Source organism: Sordaria macrospora, chromosome 4 (assembly GCF_033870435.1).
Source record: "Sordaria macrospora chromosome 4, complete sequence".
NCBI lineage: Eukaryota > Fungi > Ascomycota > Sordariomycetes > Sordariales > Sordariaceae > Sordaria > Sordaria macrospora.
In genome coordinates, this window is record NC_089374.1 from 3,993,379 (window position 1) to 4,016,909 (window position 23,531).

General features: G+C 50.7%; 6 protein-coding genes across 6 annotated transcripts; 2 read left to right on the forward strand and 4 right to left on the reverse strand.

The window, feature by feature from the left end:
• Positions 1–549: 549 nt before the first annotated feature.
• SMAC4_13664 (uncharacterized protein) lies at positions 550–1,108 on the reverse strand (the record flags this gene model as incomplete). Its single annotated transcript, XM_066091527.1, has 2 exons — positions 550–975; positions 1,067–1,108. The coding sequence occupies 2 exons, from the start codon at positions 1,106–1,108 to the stop codon at positions 550–552; spliced, it is 468 nt and encodes a 155-aa protein (XP_065946926.1).
• Positions 1,109–2,575: 1,467 nt separating this feature from the next.
• SMAC4_02185 (uncharacterized protein) lies at positions 2,576–5,464 on the reverse strand. The gene is made up of 4 exons (XM_024655695.2): positions 4,893–5,464; positions 4,576–4,803; positions 4,089–4,507; positions 2,576–4,012 (listed from the first exon to the last, which is right to left on the reverse strand). Exons 1-4 carry the CDS (start codon positions 5,277–5,279, stop codon positions 2,710–2,712), a joined length of 2,337 nt encoding a protein of 778 aa, XP_024511542.2. The 5' UTR covers positions 5,280–5,464; the 3' UTR covers positions 2,576–2,709.
• A 1,841-nt stretch (positions 5,465–7,305) lies between these two features.
• On the reverse strand, positions 7,306–7,659 carry SMAC4_02184 (uncharacterized protein; the record flags this gene model as incomplete). The annotated part of the gene is made up of 1 exon (XM_066089722.1): positions 7,306–7,659. One exon carries the CDS (start codon positions 7,657–7,659, stop codon positions 7,306–7,308), a length of 354 nt encoding a protein of 117 aa, XP_065946927.1.
• A 4,264-nt stretch (positions 7,660–11,923) lies between these two features.
• SMAC4_02183 (uncharacterized protein) lies at positions 11,924–14,622 on the reverse strand. Its single transcript, XM_024655694.2, has 4 exons — positions 13,937–14,622; positions 13,054–13,758; positions 12,333–12,994; positions 11,924–12,271 (listed from the first exon to the last, which is right to left on the reverse strand). The coding sequence occupies exons 1-4, from the start codon at positions 13,979–13,981 to the stop codon at positions 12,124–12,126; spliced, it is 1,560 nt and encodes a 519-aa protein (XP_024511541.1). The 5' UTR covers positions 13,982–14,622; the 3' UTR covers positions 11,924–12,123.
• Positions 14,623–17,448: 2,826 nt separating this feature from the next.
• Positions 17,449–19,439, forward strand: SMAC4_02182 (uncharacterized protein; the record flags this gene model as incomplete). Its single annotated transcript, XM_003350421.2, has 2 exons — positions 17,449–18,233; positions 18,306–19,439. 2 exons carry the CDS (start codon positions 17,449–17,451, stop codon positions 19,366–19,368), a joined length of 1,848 nt encoding a protein of 615 aa, XP_003350469.1. The 3' UTR covers positions 19,369–19,439.
• Positions 19,440–20,595: 1,156 nt separating this feature from the next.
• Positions 20,596–22,761, forward strand: SMAC4_13665 (uncharacterized protein; the record flags this gene model as incomplete). The annotated part of the gene is made up of 1 exon (XM_066091528.1): positions 20,596–22,761. One exon carries the CDS (start codon positions 20,596–20,598, stop codon positions 22,759–22,761), a length of 2,166 nt encoding a protein of 721 aa, XP_065946928.1.
• Between the last annotated feature and the right edge of the window lie 770 nt (positions 22,762–23,531).

Below are 23,531 nucleotides of genomic sequence, written 5' to 3' on the forward strand. Positions count from 1 at the left end.
TCCTCCATTTGAAGCCTTTATCCCGCATCCTGCTCTCCTCCGGCCGCCTGTACTCCGTTCCATCATCATTGCGTGGGTTCGTCAGGTCCAGAGCGTGTCCGGACTTCTCAAGGTGCTCAAATAGCTGATTGCGGTTGTCAAATCTGGTATGACAATACATGCAAGTCCTTTTGAAGATCCCTTGGCTGTCAGACGGTACCCCGACAAAGGGATCAAACCAATTGCCACCAATCGTGTGCCCTTCGGGCGTGGAATCTCGATTGTGATTGGGGTAGTTGGCGAGGTGGTCGAAGAGATCTTTTTGTGTGACGAAAGATTGTCCGCATCCGAGGCAGGTCAACCAGGAGTCGACGGGTCCTAGCTTATTGGAATCAATAGGTCCTAGCTTTTTCGCCAACGCAGAATTGTCAAGAGCCGCTTGCTTGAGGTTCGAAGTGTCCCATTAATGAGCGGAGTAATTTATGCTTCGTAATTCTGCGCCCCCGTAATTAGGATCAATTTGCCCTCTCGAGAAATGTTTGGGGGCAACTGGAAAGAGAGGCTGATGACTTATGGGTCACTCATCATAGTACGAACAGTTCTGTTCAAGCTGAGCCACTCGTGTTCCATGACGTCGTCTATCTCCAACCTTTGCTGCGGGTTTGCAAGCATGGTCCCCAGGATAAAGTCGACGCAGAATCCGGTTTGGAGACCCAACACTTGAGATGGGAAGGATATCCTACCGGCGCGATACTCAAGATACTTTGGTTGCTCAAAGGGCGGAGCGCCGGTGCACATGCAAAACACGATGGCGCCGAGCGCCCAGATGTCGACCGAGGTCGTATACGCATCCGATGATTCGAATAACTCGGGAGCGATGTAGCCGTAGGTACCAATGTAGTGGGTGGATAAAGTAGGGCCGACAATGTTCCTGGCAATCCCAAAATCCGCAAGCTTGACCTTCCATTCCGGGCCCGGCGTATCGACGAGGATATTCTTGGATTTTATAGGGCGTTAGTTGTGAGAAGTTTACGCATGGCTACCAAGTTGGTGTGTGACGGTGATGACATGTGGACTGTAGACCTACCAGGGGTTTGAGGTCTCTATGAAGGAAACCTTTTTGGTGCATAAAACGTAAGCCCGTCGCGAATTGTTTCGCGATTATAGATAACTTTGATTCCGGGAAAGGTGCTTTGTCATCTATGTATTGCTGGAGATCGTCATGTGGCATAATAACCATGGCAATGTACAGATATTCGGGGTGTTCGAACCAGCCGAGAAATTGGACGAAGTATTCTTGATACTGGCCACGGCGTAGGTAAAATGTCCTCACTTGGTCAGTAACCATCGGTCGTCTCTCCCGCTGAATGATGTTGGAGACTATGATCTTGTAGGCCATCAACTCACCCTGAGATTGTTCTTCGCCGAGAAAGTAGCGAGGGCTTGGAGCTCCCGCTACGAAGACTTAAGGAAACCCGCGTGGGCTTTGCGAATTTCCTTGACGGCGCGCCGTTTACCTTTATTGGGGCCGCGTTCGCACTTTTTTCTCCAGACCTCTCCGAATGCACCCGCTCCCAAAGGGTGGGTGGGAGCCCAGTGTTCAACAATGCCCCCTGGAAATGTATGGATACGAACATTTGTGTAGTGTTTATCGGAAGCACTCCCGATCCTCCAATCCTTCAAAGGGGTCTCTGAAAAGCTCTCCATGGTTCATGGAGGGTTGTTCTCCTTCTTCGCTCTTGCCGATGAAAGTTGGTGTTTGCCGAGTTGAAGATGGAAGATATGGGGCCGCGCGGTCGCTGTTAGCCCGACTCTAACGCGATTCAACCGCGACTGTTTTTTCCTTCTTTTTTTGGCGCCTTCCAGAAGCGACGTAAATAATCAAAAGCAGGAACTTCCCAAATAATGTTCTGTTTGCTTTCGAGAGATGGGCATATGTGGAAGGTGACGATCGAGAAATGGAATAGGTCTCGCAGTGGTAAAAGAAAAGGAGAAAGGAAAACCAGGCCAGCCAAGAAACACCAAAAAAATATTGTTAGGGAAGAGGGCAGCCCCAGATGAAGGAGAGCAATGATGAGGAAACTGCTTGGTTGGCAACGTTTTCAATTAAAGAGAAACAGGCGTGCCAGGCCTAGCAAGACACTCTAACTGCAGGTGGAAGCTTGGGGTGGAGAGCATCTTCCAAATGCCACAAGCCCGCGCCCGGAGGGCTTGCAGTTATGCAGCCATCGTGATTTTGGTGCATTCAGCCGAGGAACAAGCCCTCCTTGAAGCTCACGAGAAGTTGCAAAGAAGCCAAGCAGGCCCTCGAGAGATATCCATGTCGGTTTTAGAGCTCAACTGGTGGCATATTTTTCAATCCTACAAACTCGTTGTGCCCCACGATGTTCCGGTCCCATAGGCGGAAGTAACTTTAAACATCACTGTTGTGCCTGCGGCTTGGTGAACGTTGCAAGCATATCACATTCTGTTCGTTCACTGGCGACAGTGATAATGTTCAACTTATATGGTGATGAGATGTTCCTCTTTTGTTTGTTCGAAGGATGCCCCAGGGGTTCTTGAAGCGCTCATCTAGATCCGTGATATTCCCAACCCCATTCGACGTGCGTCTTGATTATGAACCTCAGTTAAACTGCCAAATTCCGGCGTTCTCCTCTCTTCCCTTCCCTCCCGAGACTCATTCTCCTACGCTCGAGCCGCTCGTTACCCAGCAATGAAAACTGTGCAGCCTTACCAAACAAATCTATACCCGTAAAGCTGCTCCAGATACGTGGGATATCTATGCAGAGACGCATGTATGTGGGACCACAACTCCTGATGAGTCTGGAATACCGAGTGGCACGTCCAGCATTTATGTATGACGACATCCTTCTTAATGGGTTCGATCCTCTGCGCCTCGTCCTCTTGCTCTTGTTCTTGTTCTTGTTCATGCTCTTGATGTTGTTCCGTTGCCTCTTCGGGTTCCGATTCTTCTAACGCTTGGTCTTCCCTTCCCTGTTGCTGCATTTTTTGCCGTTTTCGTTGACGTTCTCGTTGCCGTTTTAGTTGACGTTTTGTTCGCTGATGTTGTTGTCGTTGTTGTTGTTGCTGCTGCTGCTGTTGAGGTTGCTGCTGCAAAAGCCCTTGCTGCACTCTTACGTGGACGAGCTCCTTTTGCGTTTGCTCCCGCTCGTGCTCTGGTTGGCGATATAACGCTTGTCGTTCTAATTCCTCGGTCTCTTCCTCCCTCTTGACTATCTCCTGCCTTCGTCTCAGTTCTTCCTGCCGTTTCAATTCCTCCTCTTCCCTTCTCATTTGTTCCCGTTCGATCTCTAGCCGATTTAACGCTTCTCGTCTTCCACGCTCTAGTTCTTCCACCTCTTCCTCCCTCTCGATGATCTCCTGTCTTCGTCTCAGCTCTTGCTGCCGCTTCAGTTCTTCATCTTCTATTTTCTGCCGTTCCCGCTCGAGCTCTTGCCGACTCAAGGCTTGTCTCCCACGCTCAAGTTCTTCCGCCTCTTCCTCCCTCTTGACTATCACCTGTCTTTGTCTTAGCTCCTCTTGTCTCTTCAACCCCTCCTGTCTCCTCAACTCCTCCTGTCTCCTCAACTCCTCCTGTCTCCTCAACTCCTCCTGTCTCCTCAACTCCTCCTGTCTCCTCAACTCCTCCTCCTCGTTTTTGCTCCAGAAAAATGACAACTCCATTTGTCGCTTGTTTTGCCCCTCTGGCGCTTTCTTGTTTATCGAATCAGCGGGCAGCGGCTGTTGTTCTCTCTGCTTTGCCTCCTCTACCACTCTTTGCTGCTCTTGGTTCACAGACACCGTATCCTGCCCCGCCATCCTCTCATCTGCCGCCTCCACTACCAGATTATCCGCTGGTTTTGGTAGGTTGCATGTTGTACAGTATGTTCGGGAGGTGTTGGTTTGTGTATTGTGTGTGGGCGAACTGCCGGTGGGTGCTGCTGCTGTTGGTTTGTTTACCGTGCTGGTAGGCGCTGCTGTGGCTGGTCTATTCACCGTACTCAATGTTGGAAGCGACTTGCCGAGTAGACCCCTACAAAAAGTTAGACTGAGTTCATTTTCAAGTCGGTTAAGGTATATTGAGAAAAGGTAAGCGGCTCAAAACCTACGAAGCCGTCAAATTGTTGAGCGTTTGTCGCATCTGAAGCCACTCGTGGTTTAAGATTTGCTGGATGTTCAACCTCGTTTCGGGGAGCGGACGCATAGCGGCCAGGATGAAATCGATGCAGAAGCCCGTCGATATGCCTAGCACACGACTCGGAAAGTCCTTTTGGTCCGCGTGATAATGTCGCAAGTCATCAGGATGGGAAAATGGAGGATGACCGGTCCGTAGACAAAAGGCCACAGCCCCAAGTGACCATACATCGATTGCCGCCGTGAGAAGTGCCGCTGAGTCGAGCATCTCTGGGGCTATGTACCCGTAGGTACAGTAAACCGCACGTAAAGTGTCACGGCGGAGATCTGGGGCGATTCCAAAATCGGCAACTTTCACATGCCATGCTGGCCAGGCCTTCGCAACGAGGATATTCTGTGGTTGAGAGATGCGTTAGCGTTGAGTACCTAGTACACTTTACCTGGCGAAATGTCTTTGTTCACCGTAGGCTTTAGATCCCTGTGGATGAAATCGTTGGTGTGCATGAATTGCAATGCTTCGGCAACCTGTTTAATAATTCTGGCTGCTTCCTCTTCGTCGAAAGGCGCCCTCTTATCGATAAACTGCTGGAGATTGCCGAGCTCCATAAACTCCATGGCGAAATAAAGATAGTTGGTATCTTCATACCAACAGTGAAACTGGACAAAGCGTTGCTCATACTTGCTATGAATCTGGAGACTATGATCAGCTATGTTCTCTTTTCCAATGAAGTGAAATTTATTGCCGTGAGCCTGGGTAGAAACAGTAGTCTACTACTCACTTTGGACCGGTTCTGTCGAGGTATCTTCTGAACGGAAAACGTGGCAAGTGCCTTGAGTTCCCCGTACGACGACTCGGGGAAGTGTTCTGTGTGAGCCTTGTTGAATCTTTTGACCGCGCGAAGTTTGCGACGAGCTTTCCTATTGTCGCATCCTTGCTGGAAGACGTCCCCAAGAGTGCAACCGCTTCCCAACCGCTCCAAGGTGCGCCAGTCGTCATTCAGTCCCCAAGTGTCATGGCATTGCAGGTTGTCCATGCCATCCCATTCAGCCTGGGGTTCCGCGCGTGTTGTTGTCTTAAGCCCCAGCTTCCAACCGGGCAAAGAGGTTTCTAAGAACTTCTCCATGGTTTCTTCGGGACTTTTTTTATGGTTGTTGCTGGCGTACATCTGCACTTGTTGGGGAGGGAAAGAAATCGTGGGGGTTGAAGTCGCGTTTCAACTGACGTGACTCGCCCACTTTTGTTCGCTTTTCCTTGGCTCTACCGCCGCTGTGACATGGAGCAAAGTCTGAGAAACACAGAGGGAATTAACAGACCTTTAACCTCATTCCTTCTGTCCAAACGATGGATAGGACCTTAAGCGATCTCATAAACCGCTTCCGAGGTTTGACCATTCCGTTCAGCGTCTGCAGGTGGCTCTGAAAGAGGACTAGCCTCCCCAGTCACCCAGAAAAGCTCTGTAGACTCCCTAATACTCTGGCCACCCCCAACTCGGGTTCCACAGACCGGACCTCCTCCTCCACAGAGCACCACAATACACAGATTTATCCGTATTAAATCAATCCACTTTGCTGTGCGGCGTGCCTTTCTGACAGCAAGAGGACTTGACGCACAGTTCCATGACGCCCATGCATACGTTCGGTACAGGCCTGTAATTTTCAGCAAGGATCAGGGCTTGAGTGGAATCATCAGAAGTTAACGGGCCTTTGAAAGCTTCAGTTTTCGACCAAAAAAACAAGAAGCTTAGGTTAGTAACAATTAACAAGAAATAGAAGGAGTGCTCTTGCAAATGGCTGCTCATTGCCCAAGCAGTTCGCTGTTCCGCAGATGGTGTAACAAACAAGCTGTAATTACAGTAACAGTAATACTAACAATATACCACCATATCCACTCATCCAGCTGTTAGTGCTTCTAGAAATATAAGATACTATAAACCACACCCTCTTCTAACAGAACAACCTGCTATGCAGGGAAATGGGCGTCTGAAAACAGGTTCCCATAAGTACCTGGTGAGAAAAACATCTTGTAACAGTCTTTTTCGTGCACCCGTTGCGTATTGTCACACGGACATTCGCCGGTGACATTCATCAGTCAAACTGCCGACCGGAATTACCGACAGAATGCCACACGGACATTCGCCGGCGACTTTCATCAATTAAACCACCGACCGGAATTACCGACGGGCAACTGGACGAAGGCTGGCATTCAGAAGATCTACTTGTAGGCAGATGAACTAGATAGACTCGCGCCGATGCTTGGCACACAGGGCTCGGTACGTACCAACCTTCTCATGGAGGTTGAAAGGATCAACAAGGCCTTCGAGACCAAAGTAGTTTATCAGCTGAATTGAACTCTTTGTTCCAAGCCCAGAACTCTGCCCTTGTTACACGTATGGAGGTCATAAACGTAAAAGAGTCTGCTTTAACCAAAAAGACTGAAAAGCAAAAAACTTCTATTTATTTGAATAGAGAAAAAAAAGAGAAAAGAGGCATTGCATTTGATTAAATTTCGACTTTGAAGTACAGATAACAACAGCGCTATGACATTCCACTCTATTGAATATTAGGATTGAGAGTTATCATAAAATGAAATCGCAAAATAAATTGAATGATTTGGTCCCTTTTCTTTTGGTGTTAGCTGTTACGAAGTTGGTTTTTTAGGAAAAAGACGAAAGAATAACGCCTGATTTAGTAAAACTTCTATTTCCAATAATAATCTTTTTTTTAGCGAATGGGAGAGCTTGCTGGGCTTTCCTACGCGGTTGTGTAGCATGGACGCAGTTGACATTTTCCAGCGCACATTGTCGAGTGACTTTTGGGTCGTACATCGCCAACATCTGTATCAAGTCTCAGCTATGTTCTCGAACTGGTAAGCCAAATCACTTCAAACTCGTACGTACCGGCCATCCGCATCTTGTGCGGAATCATTGACGCGAAGCCATTCATGGTTCAAAACTTGTAGTATTGACATCCTTTTGTCCGGAACCGGGTTCATCGCCCTCAGGATGAAGTCAATTGAGAGTCTTGTTGAGGCCCTGAGCGGCGAGGTAGGGAACTTCCTGATTCCGGCGCAATATTCCAGCATGTCGTCCAGCTTGTGGAAGGGCGGTTTGCCTACCAACAGACAGAAGACGATAGCCCCCAAAGCCCATATGTCAACAGCAGTAGTGTACTACTGTAACGAGTCAACAATTTCTAGAGCCGTGTAGCCGCTCGTACGGATGTAGTTCTTGGGGGGCCAGGGATCGTCAACATTGGCGGGAATTCCGAAATCAGCAAGCTTGACGCTCCATGCGGGCCCTTCAACAGCGACAAGGATGTTCTTGATATTGGAGTTTTCAAACGGTCAGTGCTCGCCATAGACTTGGTTGAGGGACTCGAGTATCGGCAACTTACCGAGGGCCTCAGATTTCTGTGTACAAACCCTTTAACATGCATGTACTGTAAAGCACTGGCAATCTGGCCCGTAATCAAGGGCGCCTGTCTATCTGGAAACTTGGCGCCTATCTCAATGTACCGTTGAAGATTACCATGCTCGACATGCTCCATTGTCAATAACGAGCACTCAGGGTCCTCGTACCAGTTGACAAGCTGGGCAAATAGTTTGCGATGCTGATGAGTGGATACCGTTCTTGGTCAGCAAGCCTCCATCTTGGAATACGAGGATGGATTTCCAAGGCCACCTGGATGATATGTACCTCTGGTGCAGTCTTCTTGGAGAAAGAGGCCAGGGCAAAAAGCTCACGGCGTGAGGAGTGAATGTAGTCGGGTCGGTCCTTGTAAAGCTGCTTGACGACACGTACGCGGTTGAGCGTAGGCCCTTCAAACCCCTTTTCTTTCCACACATGTCCGGAAGAACCGCTTCCCAATTGCTCCACGCGGCGCCATGCTTGAAGAATATGGCCTTTTTGGTCAAAGTGACTAGAGATTCTAGAAGCAACCAGTACGACATGGCCTAGCTTCCAATCCCGAAGTGGATGTTGAGGAAGAGATCCGAGCCCGAGCGATCCATCGTAGGAACCCAAAGTGGCTGGCTGTATTTTGACAAGTTGTCGCTGGCAAAGACCCTGACTGTAGCTGGAAAGGGAAGAAAATTGAGGTCCGAAGACGGAACTGGAAGAAGTTGTGTGCAATGTCAAGCTCACTGCAGAAGCGGTCGAAAGTTTGAAGAAGGAGGTGTCATAGCATCGACGATCATGCTTAGCTATGCGCCAGAAACGGAAAGCACAACCGCCCTCTGGTGGGTAACTGCTTCCTTCGTTCGTTCGTTACGGCTTTGCGGAGTCCGGACCTCGACCAATAAAATCTAAATTTCGGTGTTTGTTGCGATGGGGTAAGTGGCAAAGAACACTTGAAGCGACAGTTTTAGGTAGTCAGCAGTGTTTTCCGCATTTTCGGTCGAACAACTGCACTCCTTTTCCAAACCTCTCTTAGTCAATGGCCTCTTTCTGCGTTGCCAGCCGAGCTTTCACAATGGTGGCAGGTAAAATGGAAGGACAAATCCTCAGCACAAAAAAGAACACTTCAAAGGACTTTTAAGATGGGTTGCCACCAGATTGAGCCCCAGCTTGGTGGGTGGGATGGACTGATAATGTCACACGGACATATGCTACACTCCTGGTAGCATACGGGCATATGCCACACTCCTGGTATCATACGAGAAAGACCTACATGTATGCAGATCGCTAGATGCCTTGGAGCTCAGGTGACAAGGACCCGTACGTACTAGATAGGTACCGTTTTCCTTTGGCATAAGAAGGCCTTGAAGCCCAGCCTTCCTCTAGAGGTTGAAAGGACCAACAAGGCCTTCGAGACTAAAGTAGTTTATCAGCGGAATTGAACTACTGTTCCAAGCCCAGAACACTGCCCTTGTCACAGATAATGACTTCCCGGGTGCTCCCGCTTTTGCCTATCTCGACCGGCACACCTGCATTTGAACTTCAAACAAATGGCAGGATCAAAAGATTTCACGTACGATGTCGACTGCACTTGCATTTTCCTGCACATAGTGGCGGTTTAGTGCATTCAAATTTTGGAGTGTCCAGAGAGTTTCTTCCACCTTTTGTGGGGCTGGGATGCAAGTGGGGGTGGAATGGGTGTCGCGCCCTTCCGCCAACCGCCCACCCCCTTCCAGATGAGAACACCCAGGAAAGAAAAAGAGGAAAGCAAAAGAGGACAGAAAAAGAAAAAGAAGATTACCGTATGATGAACTGGATCTTTCCCGCTAAGCAAGTAATTTTTGTTTTCGCATTTTCTGGAATCTTTTTTTTTTTTTTTTTTTTTTCGCTAACATGCGGTTGTTTTCAGGTCAATCGCTACCGCCATCCGTGAGAAAATCCGCGGAAGTCACACGCACTGGGTCAGTCACAATCTCCCTGAGAATTCGTTTAAACGAAGATTTCCGTAGTTTGAGAAGGGGATAAGATTGATGCAGTGATCGTTCTTTGCAGACAGAGAGAGAAGGAGTGAGTGGCTGCCCCACTCCCAAATGCCTATTGCTGTGTCTGGCAGTGTCCTCCCAGCCGAATCCCGTCGTAAGATAGCCGGCCGAGGAGACAAACTTCCATGTAGAGGTATGCAATAGCCCAAACAATCTTGGGGAGTAATTAAGGGAAATCGGGGTAAGAAACAAAAATTGTGTCGGCTGTTGACTCTTGTCGCCCTGCTGCCCCTAGAGATATCCCATGATTCTCGAACCTTTTCATATCTCCATCCTCAGGTATGTTTTCCCACATGTCCCTTCTCTCCTCCCCTCCACGTCGCTTCACCGGTTGCTAACCCTCCATCTTCCTTTCCAACTGACAAGGTGAAAGGCAATCTGGTCCTAATGTGACGAACCGTTACAAGCACAGGAGTATTATCGCTGGGATAGAACAATAGAGTAACGGAGTAGTAGCCAAAAGGTACTGGTAAGTTGTGATAGCTATTGCTTGCTGGAGATCCGGTAACAAGAGGCCTGGGAAGGCCTTCTTTTATACCGGCCTTCCTGGACCCGACATACCGGACCCGTGGACCCGAGCCTTTCGGGTCCAATCTGATTGGTCCGTCTATCTAGCTAGCTTACATAACTCTAGTTGGATCGTAACACCTAAGAGCGCGGCAAGAAGATGGCTTCCAGTTTGTTGGTTTTTTCTTCTGGGTTTTTTTTTTTTTTTTTTTTTTTTTTTTTTTTTTTTTTTTTTTTTTTTTTTGGTTTTCGTTCGGAATGAACGATGGAGCGAGAGTTGAGAGTTGAGAGATAGATTGGTACCTAGATAAGGTTGTTTGGACGTGAGAGTTGTGCAACGGTTATCTTGCTCATAAGGAAGGGAGGAAGGGACGAGGGAAGAGAGGAGAAAGAGCAGATTTAAAGTCGATTGAGGAAAGAGGGAAAGAGCTTCCTCATGCAAAAGGGCCCGGACCACCTACACTGCACGTACATACCACGTCTTCATTAAAAAAATTAAAAATACAGGTCTCAAGCATGATAAATCCGTCTGTCCTCTTATGTTCTGTCTTGCCCGATGACAAACTTCGGACATCCTCCTTGCGTGTAAAAATATTAGAATGTTCACCATCTCCGTTATAATTGGCCGCTTCTTATTCGTTCCTAGGTTCTTTCATCCTTGATTTCCCTTTTCCCGGGTTTTTTTTTGGGTTTTTTTTTCTAGTTTTCTTCATCTTTTTTTTCTTCTCGTCACGCTGGCTTCTACATACAGTACACATATTCAAGCCCTCATCTGCGTCCAAAAAAAAATTTGAAATTTTTTTTTTTTTTTTTGGCATTACAGCCACTCGATTTCACATGCCACAGGCCTCTCTACAACTTTCTACCGTTCATGATACCCGTCATAAAGTTGGCTACCTAACGAGTGACGACTGACGGTTCTGGATCTCAGTCCTCAAAAGTCAGTCAGCCAGTCAAGGGTTAGGGTTCCCATTCAGGGGCATGCGTTCCTGCCCCCGAGTCCTGCCTCTTGCAGTTCCAGTCCAATCCCACACCACGCACACTACCCATATCACTGCACTCCAGTCGATGCATTGTCGTTAACGGCATCTGTACACTCCACTGCACTGCATCTATCAAACCAACATACGTGCACAATAGCTTCTTCCTCATATGCAACCTTTCTCTTAAGTGACCTCCGGACCTCCGTGCAAAAATAACCAAAATAAATAACAGAAAAGAGAGAAAAGGGAGAAAAGGGAGAAAAGGGAGAAAAGGGAGAAAAAAAGGTTGATCCGCACCGGGCTCGAGCCGGCAACTACCCAACCAAGTTGACTTGGTAACAGGTCATAAAGAGCTCTCTCGCATTACTCCCGGGTGTGCTAACGGACCATGTAAGATGTTGCTGGTATTTTGGCTTATATACCCCTGGTCTAGTGGCTGTAGAGCTGGGATGGATGAACTAGAGGGCCAAATGGGAAGGATGCAAACGAGGACTTGGTGGGGACAGCATGATCGCATGTCCACAAGGGAGTGAGGTATGTGTAGTTATTTGCGTGTGCATTAAATATGCCGGTGGTCAAATATGCCGGGGCTCAAATATGCCGGTGGTGAGATATGAAATATCAGGGACCTCCGACTGTGAGATGTAAGGGCGAAGTGCAGATCATATATATGCGCATCACCTCCAGGCCCGGTTTCCTGTTGTGCATTTCGTTTTTCGAAGGGAAACTCCTAGATTATGTTTCACGGTTGGTTGCTGACCACACATGGTTTGCGAGCACAACAAGAACCCAAGCTTGCATTCAGTGCATGTACAAATTCCTTTCATTCCAATTCTTGCTATGAGGGGTTCATATCATATTTATCTACCCAAACGTTTGTCAGACACGAGCCGCACCACCATGGCAGCCATTGTTCTCGTCCTCCTCAAAAACGAAAACACCAGACTCGACATCTTCAGGTGAAGAAGCGACCCCGATATCCTCCGGTCCACGATTCTTGTTCTTCCGGCGTTTGCAAGATTTCCACGACCTGTGAACTGAACTTGCCGCTTTCGATCGATTATTTCCACCACAGCAGACACACTATGCCTTCCCTCCCTTCTCATCTTCCCAGCCCCATACCGTAGCCAGGAAACGGGCTACGTTCACGCGCCTTGACCGTATCTCCAACATCCAGGGGTGGTCTAGCATACGCCAAGGGCTCGCTCTGCGGTTGGGGTCCTTCTCCAAGCTACACAATTATCCTGGTTAGCAAATTGGGCAACATGATCATAAGTAAAGTGTATACATACCAGCAGTCGATAAAGTACTTGAACTTGTCAGTCCAGAAGATATTCGCATCAGGCTCGTCCTTCAGCTTCGGCACCGGTTGACGGACAATGTACGTCAAAAGGTCGATAAGACCGGCACGGGGTTGTGAGTCGGTACCGTCCGCGGGGAAGGGGAATCGGTGCTGTGCAACCTCGAGCAGGGTAACACCCAGAGACCAGACGTCCGAGGTGATGGTGTATGACTGGCCCGTGATTCGCTCAGGTGCCATGTAATAACTGGTACCGATGAACGTGTTGGCCGCGCCGTTCGTACCATAATCGCCCGAGACACCGAAATCGCAAAGCTTGACCTCGCCATTGCGGCAAAGGAGGATGTTGCTAGGCTTGATGTCACGGTGGATAATCTTCTTGCTGTGGAGATATGTCAATCCGTGGAGGACGCCCTCGGCGATCTTGCCCAGGACTCTTTCTCCAGTGCGCCCGCCGAGCTTCTTGACTTCCTTGTAGACACTGTCGAGAGAACCGCCCTCGCAATACTCCATGGCAATAGAGATGGTCGCGGACTGAGTATCGACAACGGCGCCGAAGTACCGACAGATGTGCTCGGAGGCACACTGCTTGTTGAATCCTAGTTCACGAACGATTTGCTTGGCAACGTCCTTGTCGGGGTTTGCTGTGATGATCTTATTGGAAGAGTTGTCAGCAAGGATTCGATTACATCATTTCAATCGGGAAGTCATACCTTGAGCGCAAATACGGTCTTGCCGCCCTTCAACCTGGCTTTGGTTACCGCACCTCCTGCGCCCTCGCCTAGGGGTCCCATCTCCTCGACTCTCTTCTCCATCATGGCAATCCTCCACCCATCGTCATCAAGATCTTCAACATCTAGTGTCCTCGCTTTCTCCAGTGTGAGCTGATCAAATGCTTCCAGTCCATGTAGGCTGTTGTCTCGCTCCATGCCCACACCTCCCTCACTGGCATTGGAGTACAGAGAGCCAACTGCAGAAACGGGGTCTGGTGTGCCGTGTGGCCTTTGAGCGCCCATAAACGAAACATTGCTATACCGGGTGTCGGCGCTGGTAGGGTTGCTCTCGGGGCCAAAGCTGCCACTCCTGCTATGCGCCGCACTGCTATCACTGGCGCCGCTAGCGCTGTAGCCTTGGGCACCTGGTCGTCCGGCAGGTTGCTCATGTGGTATTGTGGTGCTACCCATGGGGGTAGCGAGTTTAAGTTGTGGTGGCGCCGCACGCGCCGGGGGTGCACCGGGGTTGCCAACGGGCTTGACACTTAGAGACGGGGGGATCGCAAGACCAAGACGTGGGGGACCCCGACCACCGGGGCGAGCGCCGGGGATTGCTGGCCGGAGGAGGGGTGCGGGGGCTGGCGCCATTATGGGAACGGGGGGTGGTCCTTGTTGGAGTTGAGGTGCTTGGAGGCCTGGGTTGGCCTGCATGGTGTAAAGTGTTAGCGGTGGTGCGCAGCGAGCGAGTATAGACGCAAAACGAGTGTTGAGGGGTGGGAGCGGCGGCCACCAGACACCTCAAGGAGGATAGGGGGGAAGGGGCAGAGAGATAATGCTGGAAGGGCAAATGCGGAGGCCACAATTAAGTAGTTCTTTTACTTGCCTTGTTGGCAGCATCGTTGCTGCTTTGACCTTGGTAGTCGGCCATGGTAGTCTATTGATGGCAGGTGCCTTTGCTTGTCACCGGTTGGGGCTGCGATGCGGGATGGACGCTTCGACTTTTCAGACAATGGGTTGAGGCTTTGGAAGCCGGACAAGTTGCAGTGTTCGGAATGGGCAGAGAGAGGCCTGTGAGGCGAAATCGAGCCGGTCACGAGACGTGTAAAGGTGCCGTTGGTGGTCTTTGGCCGCAGATCGTCTTGGAAAGGCTATGGTAGTCTGGGCCGTCGGGTATCGTAGGTGTGCGACGATGACTTTACTTAATTCGCCAGTGCTAGTTGCTGGAGCAAGAAAAGTTGTCTGAAGATGCAATGGGTGAAACAGGCGACGGGATTTGAGATGAAAGAGACGAGTCGAGTCGTTCGGACGAAAAGCAGCAGTGCGATTTGTCGGCGGGGAGGGGCGCACTGTATAGCAGGCAGGCCCGGTAGGTAGGCTCGTAGGTCAACGTCAACTGGAAAACAACAACGAGATGGCGATAAGTCGAAGTGATATGGTGTAGACGTGTGTCTTTTAAATCGGCCGTAGATGGATAATAGATCAAGAATCGGTTAATGAAAGTGCCGGATATCGGTGTAAAGATGGTTGGGCTTTTGTATGTAAGGTTTAAGTTGCGTGTGTGAGTGCGGGATGCACGGCTAGATATGCAAGCTGTTGGAGGGGATGAATGGCAGGCGACACAAGGACTCGTAGGACTCAGACAGACTCGGTTGGGAAAGACGGGACCGGGCCGGACTTTGGGAAATGGGCCAGGCGCCGAAGGAGAGTTTGTTGAGCCACTGGCAGTGTTACAAGCTTGGCGGAGTCGTTTCTTGAGCGGGGATGACGGAGCCCTGGGAGGTTACGATGTTAGGGATCTGTCGACTTGTCGTTGTTTCTGTTGACACACGGCGATGCTTGTTCCCAAGTGGGAGTTTTTGATTTGAAGAGCGGCACGAGGAGCGGACTGTCAGGGCGGGCAGTGTCTGTCTCGGCGGTGGAGTGGACGTCGGCTGTGTGCCCCACACTAGCAATGTGATCGGACCAGGGGTCCTTTCTGTGCACAGGGGGATGCTGCCCTGAACGGCGGGGTGTTGTTCTTTTTCACAACAGGGCAGTCGAGCCCGAGGTTGCAACTCAACGATAGAACGGCGCTTGGAACTTTGAAGGACTTGTTGGAACCTAAGATGATTCAATTAACATAACAGAGAAGAGAAGCAGGAAAAAAGAAGACACCCTCCAGCGGCGCTTGTTTCGTCTCCGCCGGGTATTTATCACACAGGTTCGACTGGCGGTTGCTGCAGCACCGCATCACACAGTCAGGCAACATTTTTGATGATCTGTACGAAAACATAACCACATTACCGCATAGGAACCAAACAACACCAGTTTCTCTGTCGTGAGAATTAAAGGCCCGGCACCCATGCCATCAAACCAAACGAGCCAGGGCCAGGCTGTCTCTGGATTGGTGCCATCTGATGGCATCCGTACGATACTCGATTTACAAGTTACAACGGCCGTCCTCAACCTCTGATTGGCACGCTGGAAAGCCGCCACAGGGCGTCAGATCGACACTCCTCCTGGCCAGTCGCCAGTCAGGCCCGTCTTTCGCTTCAACCCTCCCGCAATCCCACCAGTCTTGCCTTGTTGTTCATACCTCCAGGGGGGCTATCGGCATCTTCAACGGGTGCTGCGGCATGTGGCCTCAGAGTGCTTGAACAGAGAGGCACAGACAGAACCGTCTACGTCGTTGAGAGACACTGTGCCTCTCGGTTCACTGTGGATGAGCGGTGTTTCAGGAGAGATGGTCCAGCGAAACTACGGCATAGTCAGCTCAGGCGTTGAGATTAACGTCATCATCCTAGGGAACCAACCAGGTGGATGATATATGCTTGCTTTGATCAACACATTCGTTTAGAAGTAAGTGAGAAGTTATGGATGACAATGAAGGATCTTGACCTATGCAAATCGAGATGAGTATGAAGCATAAGACTTGTAAGATGCTATACGTAGTAGCTTCATTACAACTCACCAATCATTGAGGGCATGACGATACCATATAACCAAAACAATCTTCGCCTTTTTGGCTACGATGCTGACAGCTTGCCCGGGCACATTTGCCTGCTTGCTCCATGAGGATAGTTGGGGGCCAAATCGGTAAGTCACTGTGCCGGTAAAGTACAGTAACAGTACCACAACATGGCCCATCATGTTTACACTGCTGAAATGTCCGAGTGCTGACTGGGGAGCGAGAGCCGTATCTGAATCGCCGTGTAAGAAGGCAAGGCAAGCCTTGGGTAAGGGCCGATAGCCCATGCATCGCCGGGGCAAGCTCGCGTGTCCTACCGGCTATGTACCGCGGGTTCCACTCTAGACTTGGCCGGTTAAGCGGCGGCCATAGGTACGATCCGTAGCCTTGGGATTATCGTCAACGACATGCCCTTCTGCGGCACTTGTAATGGCACAAGACGGGGGCCGCTGGAGGACATGATGTAGTCCGTCGTGATCCGTCTGGGCATAAAGCCAATGAGCTTCACCTTGATGTCCTCTCTTTCAACTGAGTGAATCAGGTCCTCATCTCTCATCGGCATGTAACTCCTTGCCTAGACGTTGTTCGGAGACTGTGCAGTCAGCACAACACCGGACATCAAAAGCTCGACATTGCTTTGGTTTCTGACAGAATCCCTGATCCTGGACTGTTTTTGGTCGGGTCTTTTCCAAACAGGAAAGACTCCCCTATTTTTTGCATTCTTCCAAGCGCCCAGAAGTCGCACTATGAAGATCAAAGCAACGGCTTCTTCGTATTCCATGAGAGAACCGGAATTTGGAAACAAAAGGGACCTCACAGTCCAAAACTTAAGCGCCGATGGTTTTGGTGGCTGACGCTTGTTATGCGACCTTGGCGGTTCGCCGGCGCTTCGACAATGCGTTTCAAGGTACCTGAGTGGATCTTGATGCTACCCCAGGCCCAGGCCTGCCGGTGGTCCGTGCGTGGACGTCGGGTCTTGGCGATCAGTAAGTTCTTGAATGGAAAGGACGTCGGGCAAGCAGGAGAAACTCCAAGGAAATGGGCAGTTCATCGCTATAAGCAGTAGTTTCTGCCCTCATAAGTGTCTTTTTGCGCAGGACATAAGCACGTGTAAAGAAAGTTGAGAACGAGGTGAAGTCTCGAGTCTTGGAAGTTCGAGACATGAAGTCTGAATACTATGCTTACGTAATAGCGCTGAATGTGACATTACAGCACGCTTTCCCGTTTCGGTCATTCCCGAGAACCTTGCTGAACCAAAAATTTTGAGTTTTGATGGCGATTGCAGTCGTTATCAGTTTATCGACCGATAATCAACTTCACACATCGAATCTGCTAGACGCGCCCATCACGGTTCTCAAGCGAAACCGAATTGACGGTATTTTGAACAAAGACACAACACTTGTCCTAATCTGCCATTCAACCTTGAAAAACACAGTAACAAACCAACAATGCTGTCCGCGACAGCCGCAAAGGCCAAAAAGGCTAATGCCACAGCCAACCTCAAATCCAAGGTTAACAAGGCGCCCGCCGGCACTGAGGAGGTTGATGATCATCCCGAAATTGTTGAGGATGAGTCCGACTTTGGGTCTGAGCTAGATGGGGAGGATGAGTCGGCCGGTTCAGATGAAGAGGAGGAAGATGAGCACGAGGATGAGCACGATTCAGATGAAGGCGTTTCAGACGAAGATGACGACGAGCAGAACCAGAGCGCCGGGTCAGGCTCAGACGAAGATTCAGATTCCGACTCGCTAGATAGCAACGCCCCAAGGAAACGCCGTCGCACATCACCCACCATCGACGATATTGTTGCTCAAATCGAAGACGAGGAAGAGGATGACACGCCCGTCGCCCCCGTCAAGCCTGTCTTCAACAACGTCCCATCCCGCATCAAGAAAAAGCAACCTGAGGCACCCAAGACAGAGAAGACTGAAGAGACAGCACCTACCACCCCAGTACCAGAGCCTGCCAGCACAGTTTCGGTTCCTATCGACGCCAACACCACCTTCGACGCACTCAATGTCCGCCCATGGCTGGTCCAGTCGCTCGCCAACATGGCCATCAAGCGGCCAACCGGCATTCAGAAGGGTTGTATACCCGAGATCCTTAAGGGCAGGGACTGTATCGGTGGCAGTAGGACAGGTTCGGGTAAGACGGTAGCATTTGCCGTCCCCATTCTCCAGCAATGGGCTGCCAACCCATCCGCCATCTTTGGTCTCATCCTCACACCCACTCGGTAAGCTTACTCTCAGCACCCCTGAGACGAGACCCTCGTGAACAATAGATAGAGACTAACCACCTACCACAGCGAGCTCGCGCTCCAAATCATGGAGCAAGTCATCGCCCTCTCCCAACCCCACGTCCTCAAAGCCGTCCTCATCACCGGCGGCTCCGACATGCGCAAACAAGCCATCGACCTCGCTAATCGGCCCCATCTCGTCATCGCCACCCCCGGCCGTCTCGCCGACCACATCCGCACTTCAGGCGAGGACACCATCTGCGGCCTTCGCCGCGTCAAGTTCATCGTGCTCGACGAAGCCGACCGCCTGCTTGCCAACAGCGGGAAGGGTTCCATGCTGCCCGACGTCGAAGAGTGCTTCTCCGTCCTTCCCCCTCCTTCCGAGCGCCAAACGCTGCTCTTCACCGCCACCATGACGCCCGAAGTCAAGGCCCTTTCCGAGCGCCCGCCCATCCCCGGCCGCGCCCCCGTCTTCGTCTGCGAGGTCGACACCCAACGCCTCGCCATCCCCGCCACCCTGCGCCAGATGCACCTTCAGGTGCCCGTCACCCACCGCGAGCACTACCTGCACATGTTCCTCCTGACGCCCCAGAACGTCGACAAGTCCGTCATCATCTTCTGCAACCGCACCAGCACCGCTGACTTCCTGCACCATTTGCTCCGCCTGCTCGACCACCGCGTCACCTCCCTGCACTCCAAGCTCCCCCAGAGCCAGCGTATCGACAATCTAGGCCGCTTCCGCGCCAGTGCCGCGCGCATCCTGGTCGCCACCGACGTCGCGGCCAGAGGTCTTGATATCCCCGAGGTGAAAATTGTGGTGAACTACGATATCCCCCGCGATCCGGATGACTACATCCATCGTGTCGGTCGTACGGCGCGTGCGGGCCGCAAGGGTGATGCGGTGACGTTTGTGGGACAGAGAGATGTCGATCTCGTGCTGGCGATTGAGCAGAGAGTCGGAAGACAGATGGAGGCGTGGACGGAGGAGGGCGTCAACCTCGAGACGAGAGTCATCAGGGAGGCGCTCAAGGTGGTGGGTGAGAAGAAGAGGGAGGCGTTGTTGGAGATCGAGGAGCAGAAGGAGGTCGGTGGCAAGAGGAAGAGGGGGAAGGAGAAGTTGAGGGCTATGTAAGCTGTCATAATCTTGAGAACACGGAAGAGATCGGGGTAGCAGATGCTATGATACCAAAAATAAGTGGTGGGAGTATGAAGAAGGATAGATAAAATGTTGAATAACGGATTGGAAGACATCAAAGGCATCGTTAAGCTGTTAAAACTGCATGTACGTGGTATTGTTGTCAATGATCTTTTTCATCCACTTCGCGATGACTAAAGGGTACTCCTTTCCACACGACCACTCACAGCAGCATTGATAAACAGATTGTTTGCGAGGAACTAGTACATACGACCATACCCACTGGAAAACTCGGGATCCCGTCCGTTCTCCCATAGATAAGCCAGTGAGGGGCAGCTTATGTATGGGAAGGATATGAACCGGGTCTTTTAATCACGTGGTAGGGTCAAAAAACCGAACAACATCCTCTCATATCTATATCGTTTGGACGGAGGCATTACGGTGAGTGGGGAGCCGGCGCTAAAATGATTGATATCATTGGGCGGATTATGAGCAAATTAGACCGTCCTGACACTGTAGCTAGATCTTTTACACGGGTAACACCAAGATTGCACTCGGTCAGAAGATCATTCCTGATTGGTTCTTCGTACTCCTCGGCCCAGTTATGTGTTGTTGTTGTTGTTGTTATTTTTAACGTCTACTTCCGCCTCCCGTAGGGCATGAGACGTGCCGCACCGAATTAAGAGCAATGCCCTAACTGTCCACCAAAACCATTAATCCGAGGGCAAACCGAGGCCTATTGCCAGTGTAAATCATGTGTTGCCCATAGCGTAAACGCGGCCCAACACTTAAAATCGAATCGCCCAGTGGGCGAGCCGCCAGTATATGACGGAACCTATAGCACAAAGGAAAAGGTAAAAGAAATGACAAAATCACTCCTCTCCGCTCTCGCTCTCGCTCTCCTCCTCCCGAATTGTCAGTTATTTATACTAAGTAGTTCTCGTCTGTCGAGCAATTCCCCTGGTTTCAACTGCTAATTTACTGTACCTACAGTCCCGCCAACATAAGCCGTCCGCTCGCAAAGCCTGCGAGCCTTTTCCCATCATCGAACATTTGTATGATTAGCTGCCGAGGGAGCTGAGGCTAGCGAACTCTGCAATGCGACTCCTGGAGCGTGACGATACCGGCGGGGTCCGTCTGACGGAGGACTTCCCCAACAACAAGATTCCACCGTATGCGATACTTTCACACACATGGGGTCCCGAAGAGGTCCTCTTCAAAGACATGAAGGACGGTACAGGCATGGACAAAGCAGGCTACAATAAGATTCGTTTTTGCGGAAACCAAGCCTGGCGCGATGGGCTAAAATTCTTCTGGGTCGACACATGCTGCATCGACAAGTCTGACAGCGTTGAGGTTCAGCACGCTCTCAACTCCATGTTCCATTGGTACCGCAGCGCGGTGAAATGTTACGTGTACTTGGCAGACGTCTCAACCCATCAACACGGTGACGGCCTCGGTTGGCAACCGGCCTTTCGAAAGAGTAGATGGTTTTCCCGAGGATGGACCCTCCAAGAGCTCATTGCCCCAACGATCGTCGAATTCTTCTCTAAAGAGGGCGAGCGCCTGGGAGATAAAAAGTCTCTGGAACAAGAAATCCACAGCATAACCGGAATTCCGCGAAAAGCCTTCCAAGGTGTCCCTCTATCTGATTTCAGCGTCGCCGAACGGATGCGATGGATCGAGAAGCGTGACACAACACGCGAGGAAGACAAGGTGTACTCTCTATTCGGCATCTTCGATATGCATATACCAATCATCTACGGCGAAGGAAGGCAGAAAGCATTGAAGCGGCTGCAGGACAAGGTTCACGAGGATTACCTCTGTCTGGCAAAATTGTGGTCCGGAGACCCGCGAGACCCACACGTCGAAAAGGAGCGGATCGAGCTGGCGAAGGGTGGTCTGCTGGCTGATGCTTACCGCTGGGTCTTCGACAACCCCGACTTCAACCGATGGCGCCAGCTGCGGGAGAGTCGCCTGCTCTGGGTCAAGGGAGATCCAGGCAAGGGCAAGACCATGTTGCTATGCGGTATCATCGACGAGCTAGAGGGGCGTGTTATCCCTGACGGCGGCAACTTGGCGTATTTCTTCTGCCAAGCTACCGACTTGCGCATTAATAACGCAATTGCCGTGCTACGAGGCTTAATCTACCTACTTGCCCACCAGCAACCACGCCTGCTTTCATATCTACCGGAGAACACATACCCCTCCGATGATACAATGGCATGGATCGTCCTATCCAAGGTTTTATGCGAGATGCTAAAAGACCCGAACTTGAAGGTCACCTATCTGGTAATTGATGCTCTGGACGAATGTGTGACAGACCAACCGCAGCTTCTCAAGTTGATCGTCCAGATATCATCTGTGTCTGCTCGTGTCAAGTGGCTTGTATCTAGTCGCAACGAGGTGCAGATCGAAGAACAGTTGGCGATCGTCGCGCAGCAGTCCAGACTCAGCCTCGAACTAAACGCCGAATCTGTCAACACTGCCGTCAGTGCATATATCCGCCACAAAGTCCTTCACTTGTCGCGGCGGAAACGGTACAACAGCACAATGCAGACGGAGGTACATGACTATCTCTCTTCTAACGCGAATGGGACTTTTCTCTGGGTGGCCTTGGTCTGCCAAAGACTTGGGGATCCGAGCGTTCGGAAGTGGGAGACACTAAAGAAGTTACGGGCATTCCCCCCAGGGTTGGATTCCCTATATGCGCGGATGATGGAGCAGATTATTCAGTCCAATCATGCGGATCTGTGCAGGCAAATTCTTGCTGTCTCCTCTATCGTTCGCCGACCCATCAGCCTTCAAGAACTGACCACTCTCGTGGAGATGTCAGGCGATATTTCAGACGATCCGCAGTCCCTGGAAGAGCTTATAGGGCTTTGCGGCTCGTTTTTGACTCTTCGAGACCAGATTGTTTATTTTGTCCACCAATCAGCCAAGGACTTTCTATTGGGCAATGCTTCTGATAAAGCTAGTAACCAAGCTTCTCAGGAGAACTGGATCTTTCCTTCTGGGAAAGAAGAGGTAAACTATACCATTTTCGCAAGGTCACTTGATGCCATGTCTACAACACTGCAACGCGACATATACGGCTTAAGGGCACCGGGATTTCCGAGTGACAAGGTCCAAGTACCGAATCCGGACCCGCTAGCGACGGTGCGATACTCGTGCGTCTACTGGGTTGATCACTTGTGTGACTCGATTTCTGGCACGAACACAAACCGGAATGATCTTTTACAGGACAACGGGGTTGTCTTTACATTCCTCAAGACGAAGTACCTTTACTGGCTGGAAGCTCTAAGTCTACTCCAAGCTATGCCTGTGAGCGTTGTTGCTATTAGAAAGCTCGAGGGCCTGCTAGTAAGTACAAGTCTAACTCCGTACTAGATACTTGGTCTAACTAAAAGATACAGGGAGGTAATGATCAGTCACAGTTATCAAGGCTTGTTTGGGATGCTTACCGGTTTGCTCTATCAAATAAGTCAATAATAGAGCAAGCTCCACTTCAAGCATACATATCAGCACTTGTATTTGCTCCAAGAAAAAGCTTGATAAAGAGGAATTTCAGGACAGAAGAACCAGAATGGATTCGAACTAAGCCAGCTGTGGAATTAGACTGGAATGCCTACCTCCAGACCCTAGAAGGCCATAGCAACTACGTTATCTCCGTAGCCTTCTCGCCTGATGGCCAGCGGCTTACGTCTGGTTCATATGACAACACGATCAAGATCTGGGATCCGGCGTCGGGGAGCTGCCTCCAAACCCTAGAAGGCCATAGCGACTACGTTACCTCCGTGGCCTTCTCGCCTGATGGCCAGCGGCTTGCGTCCAGTTCAGAGGACGACACGATCAAGATCTGGGATCCGGCGTCGGGGAGCTGCCTCCAAACCCTGGAAGGCCATAGCGATGACGTTATCTCCGTGGCCTTCTCGCCTAATGGCCAGCGGCTTGCGTCCGGTTCGGTGGACGAAACGATCAAGATTTGGGATCCGGCGTCGGGGAGCTGCCTCCAAACCCTGGAAGGCCATAGCGACTACGTTTACTCCGTGGCCTTCTCGCCTGATGGCCAGCGGCTTACGTCCGGTTCATGGGATAACACGATCAAGATCTGGGATCCGGCGTCAGGGAGCTGCCTCCAAACCCTAGAAGGCCATAGC